The 25561-nt window shown below is 60.4% G+C and overlaps 2 protein-coding genes across 2 annotated transcripts; both read right to left on the bottom strand.

The window, feature by feature from the left end:
* Positions 1-392: 392 nt before the first annotated feature.
* LOC120748281 (intercellular adhesion molecule 5-like) lies at positions 393-16558 on the bottom strand. The gene is given in 12 exon segments (XM_058419152.1): positions 393-1955; positions 2057-2320; positions 3661-3790; positions 3793-3917; positions 5256-6141; positions 7338-7618; positions 7715-7993; positions 8781-9062; positions 9760-9940; positions 10006-10151; positions 12317-12712; positions 16495-16558. Coding segments are annotated over 12 exon segments (3246 nt in total). The 3' UTR covers positions 393-1743.
* On the bottom strand, positions 16373-25275 carry LOC131378477 (proline-rich protein 36-like). Its single transcript, XM_058419151.1, has 7 exons — positions 24350-25275; positions 22588-22802; positions 20969-21232; positions 20621-20705; positions 20091-20380; positions 18491-18740; positions 16373-17523 (listed from the first exon to the last, which is right to left on the bottom strand). Exons 1-7 carry the CDS (start codon positions 25273-25275, stop codon positions 17313-17315), a joined length of 2241 nt encoding a protein of 746 aa, XP_058275134.1. The 3' UTR covers positions 16373-17312.
* Between the last annotated feature and the right edge of the window lie 286 nt (positions 25276-25561).

Below are 25561 nucleotides of genomic sequence, written 5' to 3'. Positions count from 1 at the left end.
CTTTTGGGGGTAATTAAAATGATTTTTGGGGTCATTAATGGGGCTTTGAGGGTCATTAATGGGGCTTTGGGGGGTAATTAAATGATTTTTGGGGGTAATTAAATGATTTTTGGGGACACGGGGATGGATTTGGGGACACGGGGATGGATTTGGGGACGCGGGGATGGATTTTGGGGACTCACGGATGGATTTGGGGACTCAGGGATGGGATTTGGGGACTCAGGGATGGATTTTGGGGACTCAGGGATGGATTTTGGGGACTCACGGATGGATTTGGGGACTCAGGGATGGATTTTTGGGGACTCAGGGATGGATTTGGGGACGCAGGGATGGATTTTTGGGGATTCAGGGATGGATTTGGGGACTCACGGATGGATTTGGGGACGCGGGGATGGGATTTGCCCCGTCGGAACGGGATCGTTTATTGGGTTCATCCCCCCGGGAGGAGCCAGCGCGACCCCAGCCCGGAGCACCCAGCCCTGAGTTTGTGGCTGTGCCGCGCTCGGCGCGGCCCCAAAATCCTTCAAATGCTCCCAAAAAAATCCTTCAAACCCTCCCCCAAATCCTTCAAATCCTCCCCAAAAATCCTTCAAACGCTCCCCAAAAAATCCTTCAAATGCTCCCCAAAATCCTTCAAATGCTCCCCAAAAAAAATCCTTCAAACCCTCCCCAAAAAATCCTTCAAACCCTCCCCAAAATCCCTTAAGTGCTCCAAAAAAATCCTTCAAATCCCCCCGAAATCCTTCGAATCCTCCCCCAAAAAATCCTTCAAATCCTCCCCAAAATCCTTTAAGTGCTCCAAAAAAATCCTTCATGGCAATTCCAACCCCAAAGCCACCCCAAAACCGACCACACCCGAGGTTTTGGGGTGTCCTCAACGTGTCCTGATCATGGTTGGATGAGCTGGATGCCAAAAACCTTGTCCCAGTCTCGCCGGTGCCAACGGGCAACTTTGGAGGAGTCCTTGACATTATGGCAATTCCGACCCCCAAAAAAAAACACCCCAAAACCACCCAAAATCGACCACACCCGAGGTTTTGGGGTGTCCCCGGTCACGGCTGCGTGAGCTGGATGCCGAAAACCTCCTCGCGGCGGTTCCGGTGCCAATGGGCGATTTAGATGAATCCTTGAGATTCCAAACCCCAAAAAACCCACCCAAAATCACCCAAAAATCACCCAAAACCGGCCAGACCCAAGGTTTTGGGGTGTCCTCAACGTGTCTTGGTCACGGCTGTGTGAGCTGGATGCCAAAAACCCTCGTCCCGGGTTGTGCCAGTGCCAACGGCCAACTTTGGAGGAGTCCTTGACATTATGGCAATTCCGACCCCAAAAAAAACACCCCAAAACATCCAAAAACCACCCAAAAACCGGCCACACCCGAGGTTTTGGCGCGTCCCCGGTCACGGCTGCATGAGCTGGATGCCGAAAACCTCCTCCCAGTTGTGCCGGTGCCAACGGGCAACTTTGGAGGAGTCCTTGAGATTCCAACCCCAAAAAACCCACCCAAAACCACCCAAAATCACCCAAACCTGGCCAGACCCAAGGTTTTGGGGTGTCCTCAACGTGTTCTGGTCACAGCTGCGTGAGCTGAATGCCGAAAACCTCACCCCGGTTGTGCCGGTGCCAACGGGCAACTTTGGAGGAGTCCTTGACATTATGGCGATTCCGACCCCCAAAAAACACCCAAAACATCAAAAAAACACCCCAAAATCGACCACACCCGAGGTTTCGGCGCGTCCCCGGTCACGGCTGCGTGAGCTGGATGCCGAAAACCTCCTCGCGGCGGTTCCGGTGCAGCCGGGCGGCCTCGGAGGAGCCCTCGGCGTCGCGCACGTTGTACTCGCCCTTCTTGCACGCCGTGCTCTTCAGGTAGTAGCCGCCGGCCGCCGCCAAGGCCAACGCCGCCGCGCCGCCCAAGGCCGCCAACGCCGCCGCCAACGCCGCCGGACGGCTCTCTGCCGGGGTGGGGGGGACAAAAAAACGCCGCGGTGACACCTCCGGCCATCCCTTCACATCATCATCACCATCATCACCATCATCATCCTCCTCCTCTCACCGTCCACGCTGACCGCCACGCTCCCGGCTCGCCGGCCGTGCCGGTTGCTGGCCGTGCAGGTGTAGAGGCCGCCGTTGGCCGCCGTGGCGCCGGTGACGGTCACCGAGCGGTTGTCGGCAGCCAGGCGCAGGTTGGGCGCCGGCGGCAGCGCCCAGCTGAAGGCGGGCGCCGGGAGCCCCTCGGCGCCGCAGGACACGGTGAAGGCGCCGCCGCGGGGCACCGCCGCCGACGGGAGGACGCGCAGGGCGACGCCGCCGGGGCCGTCTGGCGACGGAGATGGGCGCGGAATTCCTCTCTTTTCTCCCCAAAAACCCCGGGTTTTCCACCCAAAACCCCTTTTATTCTCCCCAAAACCCGGGTTTTCCACCCAAACCTCCATTTTCCTCCCCTAAACCCTTGGTTTTCCACCCAAACCCCCATTTTTTCCCTCCAAAACCACTGATTTTCACCCAAACCCCCATTTTTTCTCTCCAAAACCACTGATTTCCACCCAAAGCCCCGTTTTTTCTCCCCACCCAAACCCCTGTTTTTTCCCTCCAAAACCCCAGGTTTTCCACCCAAACCTCCATTTTTCCTCCCCTAAACCATTGGTTTTCCACCCAAAGCCCCATTTTTTCTCCCCACCCAAACCCCTGTTTTTTCTCCCCAAAACCCCGGGTTTTCCACCCAAAGCCCCGTTTTTTTCTCCCTAAAACCACCGGTTTTCCATCCAAACCCCCTTTTATTCTCCCCAAAACCCCGGGTTTTCCACCCAAACCCCCATTTTCCACCCCAAACTCCCATTTATTCCCCCATAACCCCATTTCCACCCCCCCCAAACCCCATTCCCACCCCCAAAATCCCATTTATTCCCCCCATAACCCCATTCCTACCTCCCAAAATCCCAATTTTTTCCCCCCATAACCCCATTTCCCACCCTGAAAATCCCATTTATTCCCCCCATAACCCCATTTATTCCCCCCATAACCCCATTTCCCACCCCATAACCCCATTTCCCACCCTGAAAATCCCGTTTATTCCCCCCAAACCCCCATTTCCCACCCCAAAATCCCATTTATTCCCCCCATAACCCCATTCCTACCTCCCAAAATCCCATTTATTCCCCCCAAACCCCCATTTCCCACCCCATAACCCCATTTCCCACCCTGAAAATCCCATTTATTCCCCCCAAAGCCCCATTTCCCCCTCCCATAACCCCATTTCCCACCCTGAAAATCCCATTTATATCCCCCAAACCCCCATTTCTCACCCCAAAATCCCATTTATTCCCCCCATTACCCCATTTATTCCCCCAAACCCCCATTTCCCACCCTGAAAATCCCATTTATTCCCCCCAAAATCCCATTTATTCCCCCCATAACCCCATTTCCCACCCCAAATCCCCATTTCCCACCCTGAAAATCCCGTTTATTTCCCCCATAACCCCATTTATTCCCCCAAAGCCCCCATTTCCCACCCCAAAATCCCATTTATTATTCCCCCCAAACCCCCATTTCCCACCCCAAAATCCCATTTATTCCCCCCAAACCCCCATTTCCCACCCCAAAATCCCATTTATTCCCCCCAAACCCCCCCATTTTCCCTCCCCGTCTCCCCGCTCTCACACTCCACGGCCACGCTGACGTTGCGCGTGGCCGTGCCGTGCGCGTTGGTGGCCCGGCACTGGTAGGTGCCCGCGTGTCCCCGGGTGACGGTGGCCCCGCGCGGCCCGGGCACGTCCCGGGGTGGCCCTGGTGGCCCAGCTTGCGGCAGGTGACGCGGGGCCGCGGGTTCCCGCTGGCGGCGCAGCTCAGCTCGGCCTCGGAGCCCTCCAGCCACAGGCGCCGCGCGGGGCAGCCGCGCTCGGCGATGCGGGGCTGGTCTGGGGAGGAGGAGGAGGAGGTGACACGGGGACACCGGGAGGTGACACGGGGACACCGGGAGGTGACGGGGACACCGAGAGGTGACAGAGATACGGGGAGGTGATGGGGACACCGGGAGGTGACAGAGATACGGGGAGGTGACGGGGACAACGGGAGGTGATGGGGACACCGGGAGGTGACAGAGATATGGGGAGGTGACGGGGACATCAGGAGGTGACAGAGACATGGGGAGGTGACAGACACCGGGAGATGATGGGGACATCAGGAGGTGACGGGGACACCGGGAGGTGACAGAGACACCGGGAGGTGACAGATACCAGGAAGTGATGGGGACATCAGGAGGTGACAGAGATACGGGAGGTGACAGACACCAGGAGGTGACGGGGACATCAGGAGGTGACAGAGGCCGGGAGGTGACAGAGACACCCAGAGGTGACAAACACCAGGGAAGTGACAGACACCGGGAGGTGATGGGGACATCAGGAGGTGACGGGGACACCGGGAGGTGACAGAGGCCAGGAAGTGATGGGGACATCGGGAGGTGACAGAGATACGGGAGGTGACAGACACCGGGAGGTGACGGGGACAACGGGAGGTGACGGGGACACTGGGAGGTGACAAACACCAGGAGGTGACAGAGACACGGGGAGGTGACGGGGACACTGGGAGGTGACAGATACCAGGAGGTGACAGAGACACCGGGAGGTGACGGGGACTCGGGAGGTGACGGGGACATCGGGAGGTGATGGGGACACCAGGAGGTGACAGAGACATGGGGAGGTGACAGAGGCCAGGAAGTGATGGGGACATCGGGAGGTGACAGAGATACGGGACGTGACAGACACCAGGAGGTGACAGATACCAGGAGGTGACGGGGACAATGGGAGGTGACACCGGCCCTGCCGGGATCAACCGGGGAGCGCTCTGGGTGCGGTTGGGATCATCCCGGTGACATTCCTGTCCCCATCCCTGTCCCACCCTTGTCCCCTCCCTGTCCCCATCCCATCCCGGTGACATTCCTTGTCCCACCTCTGTCCCATTCCTGTCCTCATCCTCGTCCCCAAGAGCTCCTGGTCCCCATCCTGGTCCTCTTCCTGTCCCCATCCCTGTGACACCTCTGTCCCCTTCCTGTCCCCATCCCTGTGACACCTCTGTCCCCTTCCTGTCCCCATCCCTGTCCCTTTTTTGTCCCCCTTCCTGTCCCTCTCCTGTCCCTTTCTTGTCCCTTTCCTGTCCCCTCCCTGTCCCTTTCCTGTCCCCATCTCTGTCCCCACCCCTGTCCCCTCCCTGTCCCCCCCGTCCCTGCCACCCCCGGTGTCCCCTGCCGTCACACTCACACTCCACGGTGACAAGGACGCTCCTCACGGCCACCCCGTGCTTGTTGGTGGCCCTGCACACGTAGCGGCCGCCGTCGGCCCGGGTGACAACGCGGCCACCACCGGTGTCCCCTCCGCGGCGGGTGTCATTGTGGTGGGTGTCACCGTCGTGAGTGCCACCACCGTGGGTGTCACCGTGCTGGGTGTCATTGTGGTGACTGTCACCGTGCTGGGTGTCACTGTCGTAGGTGCCACCATGGTGGGTGTCACCATCGTGACTGTCACCGTGGTGGGTGTCACCGCCACGGGTGTCACTGTCACGGGTGTCACTATGGCGGGTGTCCTCGTGCTGGGTGTCCCTGTCATGGGTGTCCCCGTAGTGGATGTCACTGTCGTGGGTGTCCCCATGGTGGGTGTCACTCCCGTGGGTGTCCCTGTGGTGGGTGTCACTCCTGTGGATGTCACTCCCGTGGGTGTCCCCCTCATGGGTGTCCCCGTGGCGGATGTCACTCTCATGGATGTCACTGTCGTGGGTGTCCCCATCATGGGTGTCACTCCCGTGGGTGTCCCTGTGGTGGGTGTCACTCCTGTGGATGTCCCCGTGGTGGGTGGCACTCTCATGGATGTCACTCTCATGGGTGTCCCCATCTCGGATGTCCCCGTGGCGGATGTCACTCCCGTGGATGTCACTCCCGTGGGTGTCCCCATCTCGGGTGTCACTCTCATGGATGTCACTGTCGTGGGTGTCCCCATCATGGGTGTCACTCCCGTGGGTGTCCCCGTGGCGGATGTCACTCTCATGGATGTCACTCTCATGGATGTCACTCCCGTGGGTGTCCCCGTGGCGGATGTCACTCCCGTGGGTGTCCCCCTCGTGGGTGTCCCCCCGTGGGTGTCCCCCTCGCGGCTGTCCCCGTGGCGGATGTCACTCTCATGGGTGTCACTCCCATGGATGTCCCCGTGGCGGGCGCAGCGCGTGCTGGGCGGCGGGTCCCCGTCCGCGTGACACTCCAGCTCCCGCCGCTCTCCCTCCACCCAGACGCGGCGCGCCGGGCACCCCGCCTCGGCCAGCGTGGGCTCGTCTTTGGGGACAGGGGACACGCGGTCACCTCGGGGGACGCGGCCGTGACCTGCTGACCCCGACCCCGTGACCCCTGCCGTGACCCCAATGTCCCCTGCCGTGACCCCAATGACCCCTCCCATGACCCCATGTCCCCTCTGCTGGCCCCGTGTCCCCTCTCAGTGTCCCCATGACCCTTCCCAGTGTCCCTATGACCCCAATGTCCCCTCTCAGTGACCCCCTGACCCCTCCTGCTGTCCCCTCCCTGACCCCTTGTCCCCTCCCATGACCCCTGTCCCTGCTGTCCCCTCCCTGACTCCATGTCCCCTCCCAGTGTCCCCATGACCACATTGTCCCCTCCCATGACCCCCTGACCCCTCTGTCCCCTCCCATGACCCCTGTCCCCGTCATCCCCTCCCTGTCCCCAATGTCCCCTCCCATGACCCCCTGACCCCTCTCCTGACCCCGCCGTCCCCCCGCTGTCCCTTCCCTGTCCCCATTGTCCCCTCCCTGACCCATTGTCCCCTCTCAGCGACCCCCCTGACCTCTGCCGTTCTCCCCTCCCATGACCCCAATGTCCCCTCCCATGACCCCTGACCCCTCTCCTGACCCCTCTGTCCCCTCCCTGTCCCCGCTGTCCCCTCCCATGACCCCTGACCCCTCTCCTGACCCCAATGTCCCCTCCCATGACCCCAATGTCCCCTCCCATGACCCCCTGACCCCTCTCCTGACCCCGCTGTCCCCTTGCCGTCCCCTCCCATGACCCCTGACCCCTCTCATGACCCCGCTGTCCCCTCCCTGTCCTCGCTGTCCCCTCCCATGACCCCCTGTCCCCTCTCCTGACCCCTCTGTCCCCTCGCTGTCCCCTCGCTGTCCCCAATGTCCCCTCCCATGACCCCTCTGTCCCCTCTCAGTGACCCCCGACCCCTCTCCGTCCCCCCGCCGTCCCCTCGCCATCCCCTCGCCGTCCCCTCCCATGACCCCCCCTGTCCCCTCCCATGACCCCAATGTCCCCTCCCATGACCCCTGACCCCTCTCCTGACCCCACCGTCCCCTCGCCGTCCCCTCTCACACTCCACGCGCACGATGACCCTCCGGCTGCGCGTCCCCAGCGCGTTGGTGGCGTTGCACACGTAGGCTCCGGCGCGGGCCCTGGTCACGGGCCGCGGCTCCGCGGGGACCTCGGCGCCGCCGCCGCCGCCGCTGCGCCCGCACACCACCGTGGGCGCCGGGTTCCCGGTGGCGCGGCACCACAGCGCTTCCCTCGCCCCGCGCAGCCACGTGCGGCGGCCGGGGCAGCCTCCCGCCGGAATCTCCGGGAGGTCTGGGCGGGAAAAAGAAAAAAAAAAAAAGATGGGAATTTTGGCTCGGCTCCTCCAAGGAAAAACGGCGGAGGCGGAGGTCGGGGGTCGAGGCTCACAGAGCACCGCCAGCCGCGCCGAGGCCTCCTTGGCGACGGCGGCGTCGCCGAGCCGCAGGCTGGCGCGGCAGCGGAACCGGCGCCCGTCGTGGTGCCGCCGCGCCGCCAGCCGCAGCCGCAGCCGGGGCCGGGGGCCCTGGGCCAGGACGGCGCCGGCCGAGTCCAGCAGCTGCAGCCGGGACGCCGGAGGGTCGGAGGAGCCGGCGCGGCACGTCACCGTCACCTGGCCGCCGGCGCGGGCCGTGGACGGGCTGAGCTCCAGGGTGGGCGGCGGGAAACCTGCCGGAACGTTCCGCGGGGACGGGGACGGAGGGGGTTTGGTGTCCCCGCGCCGGCGGCACGAGTGTCCCCTCCCGGCGTCCCCTCCGTGAGCCCCAGTGGCGCCGTCTCGTGAGTATTTGTTCCCCTCGTGGTGGCCTTGTGTCCCCTTTGTGTCCCTGTGTCCCCGCCGTGACCAGTTGTCCCCTCCATGACCCGTTGTCCCCTCGACCCATGTCCCCTCCGTGTCCCTGTGTCCCCTCCATGACCAATTGTCCCCTCCATCCGTGTCCCTCCCACATCCCCGTGTCCCCATCCCTGTCCCATCCCTGTCCCCGTGTCCCCTCCATGTCCCCATGTCCCCATCCATGTCCCCATGTCCCCATCCATGTCCCCATGTCCCCTCCCTGTCCCCATGTCCCCTCCTTGTCCCCATTTCCCCATCCCTGTCCCAATTCCATGTCCCCGTGTCCCCATCCCTGTCCCCGTGTCCCCTCCTTGTCCCCATGTCCCCATCCCTGTCCCTATAACCCCATCCCTGTCCCCATGTCCCATCCTTGTCCCCGTGTCCCCATCCCTGTCCCAATTCCATGTCCCCATGTCCCCATCCCTGTCCCAATTCCACATCCCCATGTCCCCGTGTCCCCATGTCCCCATCCCTGTCCCCATGTCCCCATGTCCCCTCCCTGTCCCCATGTCCCCATCCCCATGTCCCCTCCCTGTCCCCATGTCCCCGTCCCCGTGTCCCCTCCCTGTCCCCACGTCCCCATCCCCGTGTCCCCTCCGTGTCCCCGCGTCCCCTCCTCACGGTAGGCGTGGATCTCCCTCCTCGCCGTCCGCGTCGCCGCGCCCACGGCGGCCGTGCAGCTCAGCTCCCTGCGGCCGGGGCCGGGCGCCGACAGCCGGCCGCTGGCCGTCACCGTGTCCCCGGCCACCGCCGGGGCCGCCAGGGCCAGCGGCCGCCGGTCCAGCGCGGCGCTGAGGCGCGTGTCCCCCGCCGGGAAGGCGCCGGTGACGCGGCAGGTGACGTTGGCGACCGTGCCCACCTCCAGCGTGGCCGGGGCCTGGAGATCGGGGGGCTCCGGGAGAGCTGGGGAGGGGGTCAGGGAGGGGACATGGGTCAGGGAGGGGACATGGGGTCAGGGAAGGGTCACCAGGAGGGGTCATGGGGACAGGGAGGGGTCATGGGGTCAGGGAGGGGTCACCAGGAGGGGACATGGGGTCAGGGAGGGGTCACCAGGAAGGAGGGGACACTGGGGACAGGAGGGGACATGGGGACAGGGAGGGGTCATGGGGTCAGGGAGGGGTCACCAGGAAGGAGGGGACATGGGGTCAGGGAGGGGTCATGGGGTCATGGAGGGGTCATGGGGTCAGGGAGGGGTAATGGGGTCATGGGAGGGGTCACCAGGAGGGGACATGGGGTCAGGGAGGGGACACTGGGGACAGGAGGGGTCACGGGGTCACGGACGGGGACACGGGGTCACGGATGGGGACACGGGGTCACGGACGGGGACACGGGGTCACGGATGGGGACACGGGGTCATGGATGGGGACACGGGGTCAGGGAGGGGACACGGGGTCACGGACGGGGACACGGGGTCACGGACGGGGACACGGGGTCACGGATGGGGACGCTGCATCACCCATCAGGGACACGACGGGGACGCGCAAAGGGTGACAACCGACCCTGGGCGGTGACACGGCGTCACGGACGGGGGTCACCGGGAGGGGACACGGCACCGCCAGGCCCGGTGACAACGCGGTGACAACTGCTGCCGCCCACTCACCGAAGACGGAGAGCGTGAGGGGCGCGGCGGCGCGGGCGAAGAGCGGCCCGTGGGGGCGCAGGGACAGCTCGGCGTGGCAGGTGACGCGCTGGCCGTGGTCGGCGCGGCCCAGGGTCAGCGGGTGGCCCACGGCCACGCTGGCGCTGCCCTCGGCCTCGCCGAAGCCCGCCGTCCGCAGCGTCTCGGCGCCGCGCCGCAGCGTCACCGTCAGGTTGCGCAGCGGGGCCACCCGCCAGCACGCGGCACGTCAGGGTGCGGGTCCGTCGCCGACGGCGGCCGGGGGCACCGGGTCCAGAGCCACCAGGTCGGGGAGCTCTGGGTGGGGACAGGGAGTGGCACTGGGGTGGGACAGGGCGGTGGCACCGGGTCCAGAGCCACCAGGTCGGGGAGCTCTGGAGGGGGGACAGGGAGTGGCACTGGGGTGGGACAGGGTGGTGGCACCGGGGTGGATTGGGTGGTGGCACTGGTGTCACTGGGGTGGGACAGGGAGTGTCACTGGGGTGGGACAGGGAGTGGCACTGGTGTCACCAGGGTGGGACAGGGTGGTGGCACCAGTGGCACCGGGGTGGATTGGGTGGTGGCACTGGTGTCACCCGGGTGGGACAGGGCAGTGGCACCGGGGTGGGACAGGGTGGTGGCACCAGGGTGGGACAGGGTGGTGGCACCCATGGCACCGGGGTGGGATAGGGAGGTGGCACCAGAGCGGGACAAGGAGTGTCACTGGGGTGGGACAGGGTGGTGGCATCAGGTCCAGTGCCACGAGGTCGGGGAGCTCTGGGTGGGGACAGGGTGGTGGTGGCACCGGGGTGGGACAGGGTGGTGGCACCCATGGCACTGGGGTGGGGCAGGGAGTGGCAACCGGGGTGGGACAGGGCGGTGGCACCGGGTCCAGAGCCACGAGGTCATGGAGCTCTGGAGGGGGACAGGGCGGTGGCACCGGGGTGGGACATTGAGTGGCACCGGGGTGGGACGGGGTGGTGGCACCCATGGCACCGGGTGGGGACAGGGTGGTGGCACCGGTGTCACCAGGGTGGGACAGGGTGGTGGCACCGGGTCCAGCGCCACCAGGTCGGGGAGCTCTGGGTGGGGCAGGGAGGTGGCACTGGGGTGGGACAGGGAGTGGCACTGGGGTGGGACAGGGAGTGGCACTGGGGTGGGACGGGGTGGTGGCACCGGGGTGGGACAGGGAGTGGCACCGGGGTGGGACAGGGTGGTGGCACCATGTCCAGCGCCACCAGGTCGGGGAGCTCTGGGTGGGGACAGGGAGGTGGCACTGGGGTGCGACAGGGAGTGTCAACTGGGGTGGGACAGGGAGTGGCACCGGTGTCACCAGGGTGGGACAGGGTGGTGGCACCGGGTCCAGCGCCACGAGGTCGGGGAGCTCTGGGTGGGGACAGGGAGTGGCACTGGGGTGGGGCAGGGAGTGGCACCAGTGGCACCGGGGTGGGACAGGGAGGTGGCACTGGGGTGGGACAGGGTGGTGGCACCGGTGGCACCGGGGTGGGACAGGTGGTGGCACTGGTGTCACTGGGGTGGGACAGGGCAGTGGCACCGGGTCCAGCGCCACAAGGTCGGGGAGCTTTGGGTGGGGACAGGGAGTGGCACTGGGGTGGGACGGGGCGGTGTCACCCGGGTGGGACAGGGTGGTGGCACCGTGTCCAGCGCCATGAGGTCAGGGAGCTCAGGAGGGGACAGGGAGGTGGCACTGGTGGCACTGGGGTGGGACAGGGCGGTGGCACCGGTCACCACCCGCCACCGGTGTTCTGGTGGCGTGATGTGATGGGAGATTGTCACAGTCGCGGCGGCGTTGTGGGGACGTTTCTGTTTTCAGCACTGTGACAGCCCTGGGACGTCCCTGTGACATTCCTGTCCCCATCCTTGTCCCTCTCCCTGTCCCCCATTGTCCCCTGGCTGTCCCCTCTGTCCCTCACTCACTGTACACCAGCACCCCGACGCTGGCCGTGGCCTCGCTGTCACCCTCCCTGTCCCCATTGTCCCCTCTGTCCCCATTGTCCCCTGTGTCCCTCACTCACTGTACACCAGCACCCCGACGCTGGCCGTGGCCTTGCTGTCACCTCCCTGTCCCCATTGTCCCCATTGTCCCCATTGTCCCACTGTCCCTCACTCACTGTACACCAGCACCCTGACACTGTCCCTGTCCCCACTGTCCCCTGGATGTCCCCACCGTCCCCTGGATGTCCCCACTGTCCCCACTGTCCCCTCTGCCCCTCACTCACTGTACACCAGCACCCCGACACTGGCCATGTCCCCATTGTCCCCTGGATGTCCCCATTATCCCCATTGTCCCCTCTGTCCCATTGTCCCTCACTCACTGTACACCAGCACCCCGACGCTGGCCGTGTCCCCATTGTCCCCATTGTCCCCTCTGTCCCTCACTCACTGTACACCAGCACCCCGACGCTGGCCGTGTCCCCATTGTCCCCATTGTCCCCTCTGTCCCTCACTCACTGTACACCAGCACCCCGACGCTGTCCCTGTCCCCGCTGTCCCCTGGATGTCCCCTCTGTCCCCTCTGTCCCCTCTGTCCCTCACTCACTGTACACCAGCACCCCGACGCTGGCCGTGGCCTCGCTGTCACCGCAGCGCCCGGTGCAGGTGACGTCCCCGGGCCTCCACTGGGACACGTTCCGGAGGCTGAAGCTCTGCCAGCGCCGCCCCCCGGGCCCGGCGGTGACGTCCAGCGGTGTCACCAAGGCCAGGGTGGCGTTGTCCCCAGGGCAGGCGCCGCGGCTGCAGTTCACCGACGCCGAGCCGCCGAAGGCCACCACGGCCACCCGAGGCCAGGCCGACACCGTGAAGGTGGCGCGGGCCACCCCTGCGAGGGCGGCCGGCGTCACCCCGGGGGGACCCCCGAGGTCCTGGGGACACCCCCGAGTGTCCCCAGCCACCCAAATCCTAAAGGTGGCTCTGATTTTGGGGTCCTGGGGGGTCCCTGTGTGTCACCGACGACCGAAATCCTAAAGGTCAGTCTGATTTTGGGGTCACCAACCACCGAAATCCTAAAGGTCAGTCAGATTTTGGGGTCCTGGGGGGTCCCCGAGTGTCCCCAGCCACTGAAATCCCAAAGGTCGCTCTGATTTTGGGGTCCTGGGGACACCCCCGAGTGTCACCAACCACTGAAATCCTAAAGGTGAGTCTGGTTTTGGGGTCCTGGTTGGGGGTCCCTGTGTGTCCCCAAACTCCCCAATCCTAAAGGTCACTCAGATTTTGGGGTCCTGGGGGTCCCATGTGTCCTCAATCCCAAAAGTCGCTCTGATTTTGGGGTCACCAAGCTCCAATCCTAAAGGTCACTTTGATTTTGGGGTCCGGGGGGGTCCCTGTGTGTCCCCAGCTACCAAAATCCTAAATGTCACTCAGATTTTGGGGTCCTGGGGGGTCCCCGGGTGACCCCAAACTCCCCAATCCTCAAGGTCAGTCTGGTTTTGGGGTCCCTAAATGACCCCTGTGTCCCCAATCCTAATGGTCACTTTGATTTTGGGGTCTCTCAATGACCCCAGAACCCCTCAATCCTAATGGTCACTCAGATTTTGGGGTTCCCCCCCCCAATTTTTTGGGTCCCCAAATTGGGTTTGGGGTCCCTGTGATTCCCCCCCCCGACCCTAAAAGACCTCTGGTGGGTTTTTTTTTGGGGGGTGTCTCTGAGGGTCCCCAGTGTAGCGTGACCCCACAAAAAACCCAAAACCTCCTCGAGCCACCTCAAATAGACCCAAAGCCCCTTGAGCCCCCCCAAAAAACAAAAAACCACCTCGAGTCCCCCCCAAATCCCCTCGAGTCCCCCTGAAAAAAAAAAAACAAAACCCTCGAGACCCCCCCAAAAAACCAAAATCCCCTCGAGCCCCCCCAAAAACCCTTCGGCCCCACCAAAAAAAAACCAAATCCCCCCCCCAAAAAAACCAAATTCCCCCCTGAGCCCCCCCAAAATCCCTTCAAACCCCCTCAAAAAACCCCGAAATCCCCTCAAAAAAAAACCCCAAATCCCCTGAGCCTCCCCCCAAAAAAACCCAAAGCCCCCTCGAGCCTCCCAAAAAAACATGAACCCCCTCAAAAAAACCCAAAATCCCCCCCAAAAAACCCAAAAACCCCAAATCCCCCCCAAAAAAAAAACCCCAAATCCCCCCCGGCTTTACCTGCGAGCGCCAGAACGAGGGGGGGGGCAAAAGGCTGGAGGCTGAACCGGGGGGGGCCATGGGGAGGAAGAGGAGGAGGATGGATGAGGAGGAGGAAGGGGAGGATGGGAAGGAAGGGGGAGGAAGAGGAGGATGGAGACTTCGGCGAGTATGAGGAGGATTCTTAGGAAGCGGAGGAAGATGGGGAAGGGAAGAGGAGGATGAGGAGGAGGGAGGAAGAATAGAGATGATGATGAAGCGGAGGAGGCTTGGGGATGCGGGGGGCGAGGAGGAGCAGAGGAGGATGAGGATGGGGCGGGCGGCGCGGAGGGAGGCGGGGGAGGAAGAAGAGGATGCGGATGGGGATGAAGAGGGGAAGAGGTGATGAGAGGAGGGGGATGAAGCGGGGGAGGAGGAGGAGGAGGATGAGGGAGGGGGGAGGAAGATGGGGATGGGGATGAAGCGGGGGAGGACGGCGAAGGAGGAAGAGGAGGAATGAGGAGGATGAAGGAGGAGGCGGGGCGCGCGGAGGTAGGCAGGGAGGAAGAAGAGGATGAGGATGGGGATGAAGAGGAGGAAGAGGATGAAGAGGAGGGGGATGAAGCGGGGGGAGGACGGGGAAAGGAGGAGGAGCAGGATGGAGAGGAAGAGGAGGATGAGGAAGGGGACGGAGGGGGGAAGGAAGGGGAGGAGGAGGAGGAGCGGGAGGAAGAGGAGGATGCGGGCGGCGCGGCGGGAGGCGGGGGAGGATGGGGATGAAGCGGGGGAGGAAGAAGAGGATGAGGATGAGGAGGGGGATGAAGCGGAGGAGGCTGGGGAAGGAGGAAGAGGAGGAAGAGGCGGCTGAGGCCGAAGGGCGGCTCCTCCGCGCGGCGCCGCCGCAGCTCCCGCGGGGCGGCTCCTCCCCCCGCCCACGCAGACCCTCCCCCCCCCAAAAAACCCCCCCCCCCCCCTTCCCTAAAATCCCTCCCGAATAACCCTCCTGCCCCAAAATAATCCTCCCAAAAAAATCATCCCCAAAATCCTCCCAAAAAAAATCATCCCTGAAAAATCCTCCCCCAAAAATCATCCCCCTAAAAAAAAACCCTTCCCTAAAATCCTCCCAATAAACCCTCGCTAAAAAAATCCTCCCAAAAATCCTCCCTAAAAAATCCTCCCTAAAAAATCATCCCCAAAAAAATCATCCCTAAAAAATCATCCCTGAAAAATCCTCCCAGAAAATTATCCCAAAAAATCATCCCAAAATAAAACCCCCTAAAAATCATCCCTAAAAAATCATCCCTGAAAAATCCTCCCCAAAAAATCATCCCCCCCTAAAAAAAAACTTCCCTAAAATCCTCCCAAAAAAACCCTCCCCAAAAAAATCATCCCCAAAAAATCATCCCCGAAAATTATCCCAAAAATCATCCCAAAATAAACCCTCCCCAAAAAAAATCATCCCCAAAAAATCATCCCGAAAAAATCCTCCCTGAAAAATCCCCCCTAAAAAATCCCCCCTAAAAAACCCTTCCCTAAAATCCTCCCGAATAAACCCTGCCCAAAAATCCTCCCCAAAAAATCCTCCCAAAAAATCATCCCCAAAAAATCATCCCAAAAAAATCATCCCCAAAAATCCTCCCTGAAAAATCCCCCCTAAAAAAACCCCTTCCCTAAAATCCTCCCGAATAAACCCTCCCAAAAAATCCTCCCAAAAAATCCTCCCAAAAAATTATCCTAAAAAATCCTCCCAAAAAATCATCCCCAAAAAATTATCCCTAAAAAATAAATCCTAAAAAATCCTCCCAAATCCCTCCCCGACCCCCGTGGGCGGCTCCGGGAGAAACGACAGCGACGGACGGGGACACGGGGAGGGGACACTGGGAATGTCCCCAACAGGACAATTTGGGGACACCGGGAATGTCCCCAAACCCGATGAGGACACTTTGGGGACACTGGGAATGTCCCCAAACCCGATGAGGACACTCTGGGGACACTGGGAATGTCCCCAAACCCGATGAGGACACTTTGGGGACACCGGGATTGTCCCCAAACCCAATGAGGACACTCTGGGGACACCGGGAATGTCCCCAAACCCGATGAGGACACTCTGGGGACACTGGGAATGTCCCCAAACCCGATGAGGACACTTTGGGGACACCGGGATTGTCCCCAGACCCGATGAGGACACTTTGGGGACACCGGGAATGTCCCCAGACCCGATGAGGACACTTTGGGGACACCAGGAATATCCCCAATCCCAATCAGGACAATTTGGGGACACTGGGAATGTCCCCAACAGGACACTTTGGGGGACACCGTGATTGTCCCCAAACCCGATGAGGACACTTTGGGGACACCGGGAATGTCCCCAAACCCGAAGAGGACACTTTGGGGACACCGGGAATGTCCCCAAACCCGATGAGGACACTTTGGGGACACCCCCGTCCCCTCCCAGTGCCACCCCCAGCCCCGAACCCTGGGAAATCCCCCCGGAATTCCGGCCCGGAGTCGCCCGCAGCGTTTTATTGGTGCCGCTCGCTCCCGGCGTCCGTCCGTCCGTCCGTCTTCTTCCGGCGCCAAAATCCCACAAAAACCACGAAATCCACCCCCAAAAAAACCCCCACAAAACCGCTCGGGGCGGGGACGCGAAACCAGATCCGGATCTCGGCATCCCGGTTCCATCCAAGTCCCATCCTGATTCCATCCGGTTCCATCCCACTTCCATCCAGTTCCATCCCAATTCCATCCAGTTCCACCCAATTCCATCCCAATTCCATCCAGTTCCACCCAATTCCACCCGATTCCATCCCAGTTCCATCCAATTCCATCCAATTCCATCCAATTCCATCCAATTCCATCCAATTCCATCCAATTCCATCCAGTTCCATCCAATTCCATCCCAGTCCATCTGATTCCATCCCAGTCCATCTGATTCCATCCAATTCCATCCCATTCCATCCCAGTCCATCCAATTCCATCCCAGTTCCATCCCAATTCCATCCAGTTCCATCCCAATTCCATCCCAGTTCCATCCAATTCCATCCCAGTCCATCCCAATTCCATCCAATTCCATCCAAGTCCATCCCAATTCCATCCAGTTCCATCCAATTCCATCCCAATTCCATCCCAATTCCATCCCAATTCCATCCCAATTCCACCCGATTCCATCCAGTTCCATCCCAGTCCATCCAGTTCCACCTGATAACATCCAATTCCATCCAGTTCCATCCAGTTCTATCCCAGTCCATCCAATTCCATCCCAATTCCATCCAATTCCACACCAATTCCGTCCAATTCCATCCCAGTTCCTTCCCAGTCCATCCCAGTTCCATCCCAGTCCATCCCAGCGCCGTCGTCGCCCCTCCTGGGGAAGCACGGAGCTCCGGGCCGCGCCGGGCCGGGCTCTCCGGGCGCTCTCCCGGCGCTCTCCCGGCGCTATCCCGGCGCTCACGGCGCCGCCGATCCGTTGGGAGCGGCCCGGAGGCGCCGGCGGCTCCCGGCGCTCTGGGTCCCGGCGGCGCCTGGCGCTTCCAGAGCCAGTACCCCGCGGATCCTGGAGCGGCGGCGGTGGAGGAGGTAAAGGATCCCCAGGGTGAGCAGGGCCAGCGTCGGGAAAAGCGTCCCAGGAGAACGGGGAGCAGCGGGACGGAGTCGTGGGCTGGGGGAGAGCGGAAATTAAATGTAAAAAGGGGTTTGGGTCTGGGGGAGAGGGGAAATGGAAATGTAAAAGGGTTTTGGGTCTGGGGGAGAGGGGAAAATCCCGAAGAATCCCCAAGAACCCAAATATCCCAAAGAACCACCAAGACCTCCAAGAATCCCAAAGAACCCTCCAAGAGCACCAAATATCCCAAAGAACCTCCAAGAATCTCAAAGAACCACCAAGACCTCCAAGAATCCCAAAGAACCTCATGAACCCGAGAATCCCAAAGAACCTCCAAGACCTCCAAGAATCCCAAAGACCTCCAAGAACCCCAATATCCCAAAGAACCTCATGAGCCCAAGAATCCCAAAGAACCACCAAGACCTCCAAGAATCCCAAAGAACCACCAAGACCTCCAAGAATCCCAAAGACCTCTAAGAACCCCCAAAATCCCAAAGAACCTCATGACCCCAAATATCCCAAAGAACCACCAAGACCTCCAAGAATCCCAAAGAACCACCAAGACCTCCAAGAATCCCAAAGAACCTCATGACCCCAAGAATCCCAAAGACCTCCAAGAACCCCAAAAATCCCAAAGAACCTCCAGAACACCAAATATCCCAAAGAACCTCATGATCCCAAGAATCCCAAAGAACCACCAAGACCTCCAAGAATCCCAAAGAACCTCATGAGCCCAAGATCCCAAAGAACCTCCAAGAACCCCAAAAATCCCAAAGAACCTCATGACACCAAGAATCCCAAAGAACCACCGAGAACCCCAAATATCCCAAAGAACCACCAAGACCTCCAAGAACCCCAAAGACCTCCAAGAATCCCAAAAATCCCAAAGAACCACCAAGACCTCCAAGAAACCCAAAGCACCTCATGAACCCAAGAATCCCAAAGACCTCCAAGAACCCCCAAAATCCCAAAGAACCCCAAAATCCAAAGACCCCTCCCGGATCCCCGGTCCCGCCGGCCTCACCGCGCGTCACCCAGACGGTGACGTTCCTCTCGGCCGCGCCCAGCGCGTTGGCGGCGCGGCGGCCAGCGGTAGGTCCCGGCGTGGTGCCGGCGCGCCGGGAGCGCGATCCCGACGGGGAGCGAATTCCCGTCCTTGGAGCAGCCCACCTCGGGCTGGGGCCCTGCCCCGCGCGCGGCACCGCAGCGTCTCCGAGACGCCCTCGGTCCAGTTCTGCTCCCCGGGACAGCCGAGGCGTCCAGGCGCGGTTTGGCTGAGGGGAATTCGGGAAATTCGGGATGGGGAGGGGGAAATTCGGGGTGGGGAGGGGGGAATTTGGGATAAGGGGTGGGGAATTTGGGATAAGGGTGGGGAGTTTTGAGGTGAGGAGAGGGAAATTCGGGATAAGGAGGGGGAAATTTGGGGTGGGGAGGGGGAAAATCGGGACGGGGAGGGAGGGAATTTGGGATAAGGGTGGGGAATTTGGGGTAAAGAAGGGGGAATTTGGGGTGAGGAGGGGGGGAATTTGGGGTAAAGAAGGGGGAATTTGGGGTGAGGAGGGGGAAATTTGGGATGGGGAGGGGGAAATTCGGGATGGGGAGGGGGCAATTTGGGATAAGGAGGGGAATTTGGGATAAGGGTGGGGAAATTCGGATGGGGAGGGGGGAAATTTGTGGTAAAGAGGGGAGAATTTGGGGTGAGGAGGGGGAAATTCGGGATAAGGAGGGGGGAAATTTGGGGTGGGGAGGGGAAATTCGGGATGAGGGTGGGGAATTTGGGGTGAGGAGGGGGAAATTCGGGATGGGGAGGGGGAAATTCAGGATGGGGAGGGGGAAAATTTGGGATGAGGGTCGGGAAATTTTGGATAAGGGTGGGAAATGGGGTGAGGAGGGAGAAAATTTGGGATAAGGAGAGGGGAAAAATTGGGATAAGGGTGGGAAATTTGGGATTAAGGGTGGGGAATTTGGGGTGAGGAGGGGGAAATTCAGGATAAGGAGGGGGGAATTTGGGATAAGGAGGAGGGGGGGAAAGGGGATAAGGAAGAAGAAAATCTGGGACACAGGGAAATCCATGACAAGGACAAGGGAAAGTCGGGATAAGGAAGAGGAAAACCTGGGACAAGGAAAATCCGCGACAGGGACAGGGAAAAGCTGGGACAAGGACGAGGAAAAGCCAGGATAGGGATGAGGGGAAAGGTGGGATAAGGAAGAGAAAAAGCTGGGACAAGGGAAATCCATGACAGGGACAAGGAAATCCATGACAGGGACAAGGAAAAGGTGGGATAAGGAAGAGGAAAAGCTGGGACAAGGGAAATCCACAACAAGGACAGGGAAAATCCGTGACAAAGACAGGAAATTCATGACAAGGAGAAGGAAAATCTGTGACAAGGATGAGGAAAATCCACGACGAACCAGGAAAATACGGGACAGGGACAGGAAAATTCCGGACAAGGATGAGGAAAATCCACAACAAACCAGGAAATACGGGACAGGGACAGGAAAATCCAGGACAAGGATGAGGAAAATCCACAACGAACCAGGAAAATACGGGACAGGGACAGCAAAATTCAGGACAAGGATGAGGAAAACCCGCCCCAGGCCCCGTAATTCCCGGGAAGCCTCACCCAGCAGCGGGATGCGCAGCGAGCTGCTGCGTGTGAGCGGGCCCAGCTCGGCCTGGCAGCCGAGCTCCAGCTCCTCCTGCTCCTCCGGCAGGAAAATCCGTGACAGGGACAGGGAAAAGCTGGGACAAGGACGAGGAAAAAGCCAGGATGGGGATGAGGGAAAGGTGGGATAAGGAAGAGAAAAAGCTGGGACAAGGGAAATCCATGACAGGGACAAGGAAAATTGGTGACAGGGACGGGAAGAAGCCAGGACAAGGACGAGGAAAAGCCGGGATAAGGAAGAGGAAAAGCTGGGACAAGGAAAATCCGGGACAGGGAAAATCGGTGACAAGGACGAGGAAAATCCACGACAAGGGAAAGGAAAGTTGGTGACGATGACAGGAAAATTGGTGACAGGAACAGGAAAATCCATGACAGGGACAGGAAGGAGCCAGGACAAGGACGAGGAAAATCCGTGACAGAGACAGGAAAATCCGTGACAGAGACGACAAAAACCCGCTCCAGGTCCCGTAATTCCCGGGAATCCTCACCCAGCAGGGACAGGGAAATCCGCGACAAGATGAGGAAAAGCCATGACAAGGAAAAAGGACAAGGTGGGATAAGGAAGAGAAGAAGCTGGGACAAGGGAAATCCACAACAAGGACAAGGAAAATCGGTGACAGGGACAAGGAAATCCATGACAGGGACAAGGAAAAGGTGGGATAAGGAAGAGGAAAAGCTGCGACAAGGAAAACCCATGACAAGGACAAGGAAAATCTGTGACAAGGATGAGGAAAATCCACAACGAACCAGGAAAATACGGGACAGGGACAGGGAAAATCCAGGACAAGGATGAGGAAAACCCCGCCCCAGGCCCCGTGATTCCCGGGAATCCTCACCCAGCAGCGGGATGCGCAGCGAGCTGCTGCGTGTGAGCGGGCCCAGCTCGGCCTGGCAGCCGAGCTCCAGCTCCTCCTGCTCCTCCGGCAGCGGCAGCGCGAAGCGCAGCGGCGGCCGCGCCCACTCGTGCACCACGGCGCGCCCGGACACCACGCGCACCTGCGCGTCCTTGGTGGCGCCGGGCGGCAGCCAGCAGAGACCGCGGAGCTCCGCGCCCGCCGCCGGCGCCGCGCCGGTGACGTTCAGCACGGGCTCGGGGACGTCTGCGGGGGGACAAGAGGGGAGGGTCGGCGACGCTGGGGTTTGGTGATGAGGGTTGGTGACACTGGGGTTTGGTGACACCGGGGTTTGGCGACGTTGGGGTTTGGTGGTATTGGGGTTTGGTGACAAAGTTTGGTGGCCGAGGGGTTTGGTGATGAGGTTTGGTGACAAAGTTTGGTGGCTCTGAGGTTTGGTGTCACTGGGGTTTTGGTGATGAGGTTTGGTGACAAGGTTTGGTGATATTGGGGTTTTGTGAGAAGGTTTGGTGATGAGGTTTGGTGACATTGGGGTTTGGTGACATTGGGGTTTGGTGACATTGGGGTTTGGTGACAAAGTTTGGTGGTACTGAGGTTTGGTGGCACTGAGGTTTGGTGGCACTGGGGTTTGGTGGCACCGGGGTTTGGTGATGAGGCTTGGTGGCACTGGGGCTTGGTGTCATTGGGGTTTGGTGGCTGTGGGGTTTGGTGACAGAGGATTTGGTGGCAGAAGAGTTTGGTGGAAAGGTTTGGTGACATTGGGGTTTGGCGGCACCCAGGAGTGTGGTGACAGGGTTGGTGACGAGGTTTGGTGGCACCGGGGTTTGGTGCCACCGCAATTTGACACCACCACAATTTGATTGCTCAATTTGGTGACACTGGGGTTTGGTGACACCACACTTTGGTGCCACCACAATCTGGCGCCACAATTTGGCGCCACCACAATTCAGCCACACCACAATTTGATGACAGAATTTGGTGACACCACCATTTGACGCCACCACCCTTGGTGCTACCACAATTTGCTGCCACCACAATTTGGTGCCACCATTTGACGCCACCACAATTTGATGACTCAATTTGACGCCACCAGCGTTTGACGCCACCACCCTTTGGTGCCGCCACAATTTGATGACTCAATTTGGTGCCACCATTTGCTGCCACCACAATTTGGTGACACCGGCGTTTGACGCCACCACAATTTGGTGACACCGGCGTTTGACGCCACCACACTTTGACGCCACCACCCTTCGGTGCCACCACACTTTGACAACACAATTTGGTGCCATCATTTGACGCCACCACAATTTGATGACTCAGTTTGGTGCCACCATTTGACGCCACCACCCCTTGGTACCACCACACTTTGACAACACCCTTTGGTGCCACCACCATTTGGTGCCACCACCCTTCGGTGCCACCACCATTTGACGCCACCACCCTTTGGTGCCACCACCCTTTGGTGCCACAACCCTTCGGTGCCACCACCCTTCGGTGCCGCCGCCGCGCCGCGCCCGCGCCGTTGACTCACAGTAGACGTGGGCCGTCCTGCTGACCGAGGCCTCGGCGCCGCGGGCGCGCACGGCGCAGCTCAGCCGCACGGCGCCGTCCGGTTGACGGTGAGCGTGGCGGCGGCGCGGCGCCCGTCCCGGCTGAGGCTCGGCGCCAGCGCGGCGCCGTCGGCGCGGAGGGAGAAGGCGTCGGGCGCGGACGCCGGAGATGCAGGTGACGTTGAACGGCGTCCCCAGCTCCGGGTGGGAGAACCAGGACAGGGACGGGGGCGGGAACGGGGACGGGGACGGAGCGGGCGGGAGAGCTGGAAGGGGAGAAATGAGGTGAGTGGGGGGAAATGGGGGAAGAAAATGGGGAATATGGGGGAAAAATGGGGAAATAATGAGGGAATAATGGGGAAAATAATGGGAATAATTGGGGAAAAATGGGGAAATAATGGGGGAAAAATTGGGGAAAAATGGGGAAAAAATAATGGGGGGAATGCGGAAAAAATGGGGGGAATAATGGGGAAATAATGGGGGAAAAATTGGGGGAAATAATGGGGGAAAATGGGAAAAAAATGGGGGAAAAAATGGGGAAAGTTGGGGAAAAATGGGGAAATAATGGGAATAATTGAGGAAAAATGGGGAAAATAATGGGGGGGGGAATGGGGAAAAATGGGGGAAATAATGGGGAATAATTGGGGAAATGGGGGGAAAATGGGGGGAAAAATGGGGAATAATGGGGATGAAATTGGGGGAAAATGGGGGGAAAATGGGGGGGAAAATGGGGGGGAAATGGGGGAAAAATGGGGGAAAAATTGGGGAAGAAAAGGGGGAAAAATGGGGGAATAATGGGGAAAAATGGGGGAAAAAAGGGTAAAAAAATAAAAAAAGGGGGAGGAAATGGGGAAATAATGCGGGAGGAAAAGGAATGGGGAAAAATGGGGGGGAAATGGGGAAAAATGAGGAAAAAAAATGGGGAAGAAATGGGGGGGAAAAAAAAGGGGGAAAAAGGGGGAAATGGGGAAAATAATGGGGAAAATGGGGAAAAAATTAGTAAATAATGGGGGAAACTGGGGAAAACAGCACAAAAATGGGGGAAAACGGGTAAACGGGGTAAAATTGGGAAAATGGGGAAAAATAATGGAGAGAAAATGGGGAAAAAATGGGGGAAATGGGGGGATAATGGAGGAAAATGGGGGGGAGAAATGGGGATAAAGAGGCGAACCAGCAGGAAACGGGGGGAACAGCGGGAAAATTGGGAAAAGAAGTGGGAAAACGGGGCAGAAAAACGAGCGGGAAAAAAACCGGGAAAATCGGGGGGAAAAACCAGCAGAGGAACCTCGGAACCTCCCGGAGCTGAGCGGGAAGCGCCCCAAAACTCGAGGAAAACCCTCGGGAGGAGGAGAAGAAAAACTCCCGGAGCTTTGAGGAAGCCCCCTCGGAAGCCCCCCCGGGCTGAGCCCCCTCCCGAGGCCGGGGGGATTCCCCGGCAGGGCCGCGGTTTCCGATCCTCCTCCAACGGAACCGTCCCCCCCTTTTCCCGGAATGCCCGAGCCAGGAAGGGGGGGAGAGAGAGGAGGGGAGGGAGTGGGGGGAAAAAAAAAAAAAAATAATCCCGCTGGGTTCAGATTTGGGGTTTTTTTTTTTTAGGGATTTCGCAAGGAGAAAACGACAAAAAACGCAAAATTTTTCCCCCGATTTTGGGGAGGTTCGGCCGCATCCTGACCCCCCCTACAACGTGACAGCTCCGGGGATGGCGACAGGAGGGGACAGCGCGTGCTCGGGGGGGGGGGGGGGTCACCGAGGGGTCACTGCCACCCCCTCCCCGGTGTCACCCGAGGTGTCACCCCCTCCCTCCCCTCCTCACCTGCGATGACACCCAGGGTGCCCAGGGCCAGCGCCAGCAGCGCGGGGGGCTCCATCGGGGGGGGCGACAGCGGCGACAGCGGCGACAGCGGCGACAGCGGGGAGGGTCCGGTGGGCTCGGGGTTTTAAATTCGGGGTCCGCGGTGTCCTCCCCCGCCCCGGGGTTTTGGAGCTCGGGAAAGGTCGGTTCGGGAAACGCCGGGGAATAATCCGCTCGGAGTTCCCGGGAAAAACCCGCTGGGGATCTGCGGGATTTGGGATGGGGAGCGCCGGGAAAAGTCGGTTCGGGAGCGCCGGGAAAAGTCGGTTCGGTTTCTCCGGTTTTGTTCGGTTCCCTTTGTCCGATTTGGATCGGTTCCGGCTCTCCGGGATGAGTCGGTTCCGTTTTCTCCGCTTTGAATCGGTTCGGTCTCTCCGGTTGGGATCGGTCCGGTTTCTCCCGTTGGATCGGTTCGGTTTCTCTCCCGCTCGGATCGGTTCGGTCTCTCCACTTCGGTTTTCTCCCGTTTGGATCAGTTCAAATTCTCCGGTTCGGATCGGTTCGGTTTCTCCGATCGGGATCGGTTCCAGATTTTCCGGTTCGCTTTCTCCTCCCGTTCGGATCGGTTCAAATTCTCCGGTTCGGATCGGTTCGGTCTCTCCGGTTCGGTTTCTCCCGGTTCGGATCCCCTGGGGCTCTTCCGGGTCTGTCAGTGCGGGGCCGTCGGGGTGGGCTGAGGACGCCGAACCCCCCCTGTCCGTCTGTCCGTCCGTCTGTCCCCCTGTCCCCGTGTCCCTCTGTCCGTCCCTCCTCGTGTCCGTTCCCCGCTCCGGCTCCGGGCGATGTTTTTGTAACCCCGAGCCCGTCCCGCCCCCGGGATTTCCGGGGCCTCCGGGCCGGGACCTGCCGGGGCTGGGGGGGGGCTGCGGGGGCCTCTCCCGCCCCATCCCGGGGGGAATTCCCGCTCCTCTTCCCGAATTTTCTGCCCCTGTTCCCAAATTCCTGCCCCTCTTCCCAAATTCCTGCCCCTCTTCCCGAATTCCCGCTCCTCTTCCCGAATTCCTGCCCCTGTTCCCCATCCCGGGGGGAATTCCCGCTCCTCTTCCCCAATTCCCGCTCCTCTTCCCAAATTCCTGCCCCTCTTCCCCATCCCGGGGGGAATTCCTGCCCCTCTTCCCAAATTCCTGCCCCTGTTTCCCAAATTCCTGCCCCTCTTCCCGAATTCCTGCTCCT

Source organism: Hirundo rustica, unplaced genomic scaffold (genome assembly GCF_015227805.2).
Source record: "Hirundo rustica isolate bHirRus1 unplaced genomic scaffold, bHirRus1.pri.v3 unplaced_BUSCO_341187at7742, whole genome shotgun sequence".
NCBI lineage: Eukaryota > Metazoa > Chordata > Aves > Passeriformes > Hirundinidae > Hirundo > Hirundo rustica.
The sequence above is the reverse complement of the archived record's forward strand: the minus strand, read 5'-3'. Positions and strand labels throughout refer to the sequence as shown.

What these genes read in the sequence shown, in the direction of transcription:
- LOC131378477 (XM_058419151.1), bottom strand. Translation starts at nt 25,275, where the DNA reads ATGGGGCGGGAGAGGCCCCCGCAGCCCCCCCCCAGCCCCGGCAGGTCC. An exon ending in CACCCTGGGTGTCATCGCAG is followed by an intron (nt 22,803 to 24,349) that starts GTGAGGAGGGGA and finishes CTCCCCTTCCAG; the next exon opens with CTCTCCCGCCCGCTCCGTCC. An exon ending in GATTTCCCTGTCCCTGCTGG is followed by an intron (nt 20,381 to 20,620) that starts GTGAGGATTCCC and finishes TCCTTGTCCCAG; the next exon opens with CTTTTCCTCTTCCTTATCCC.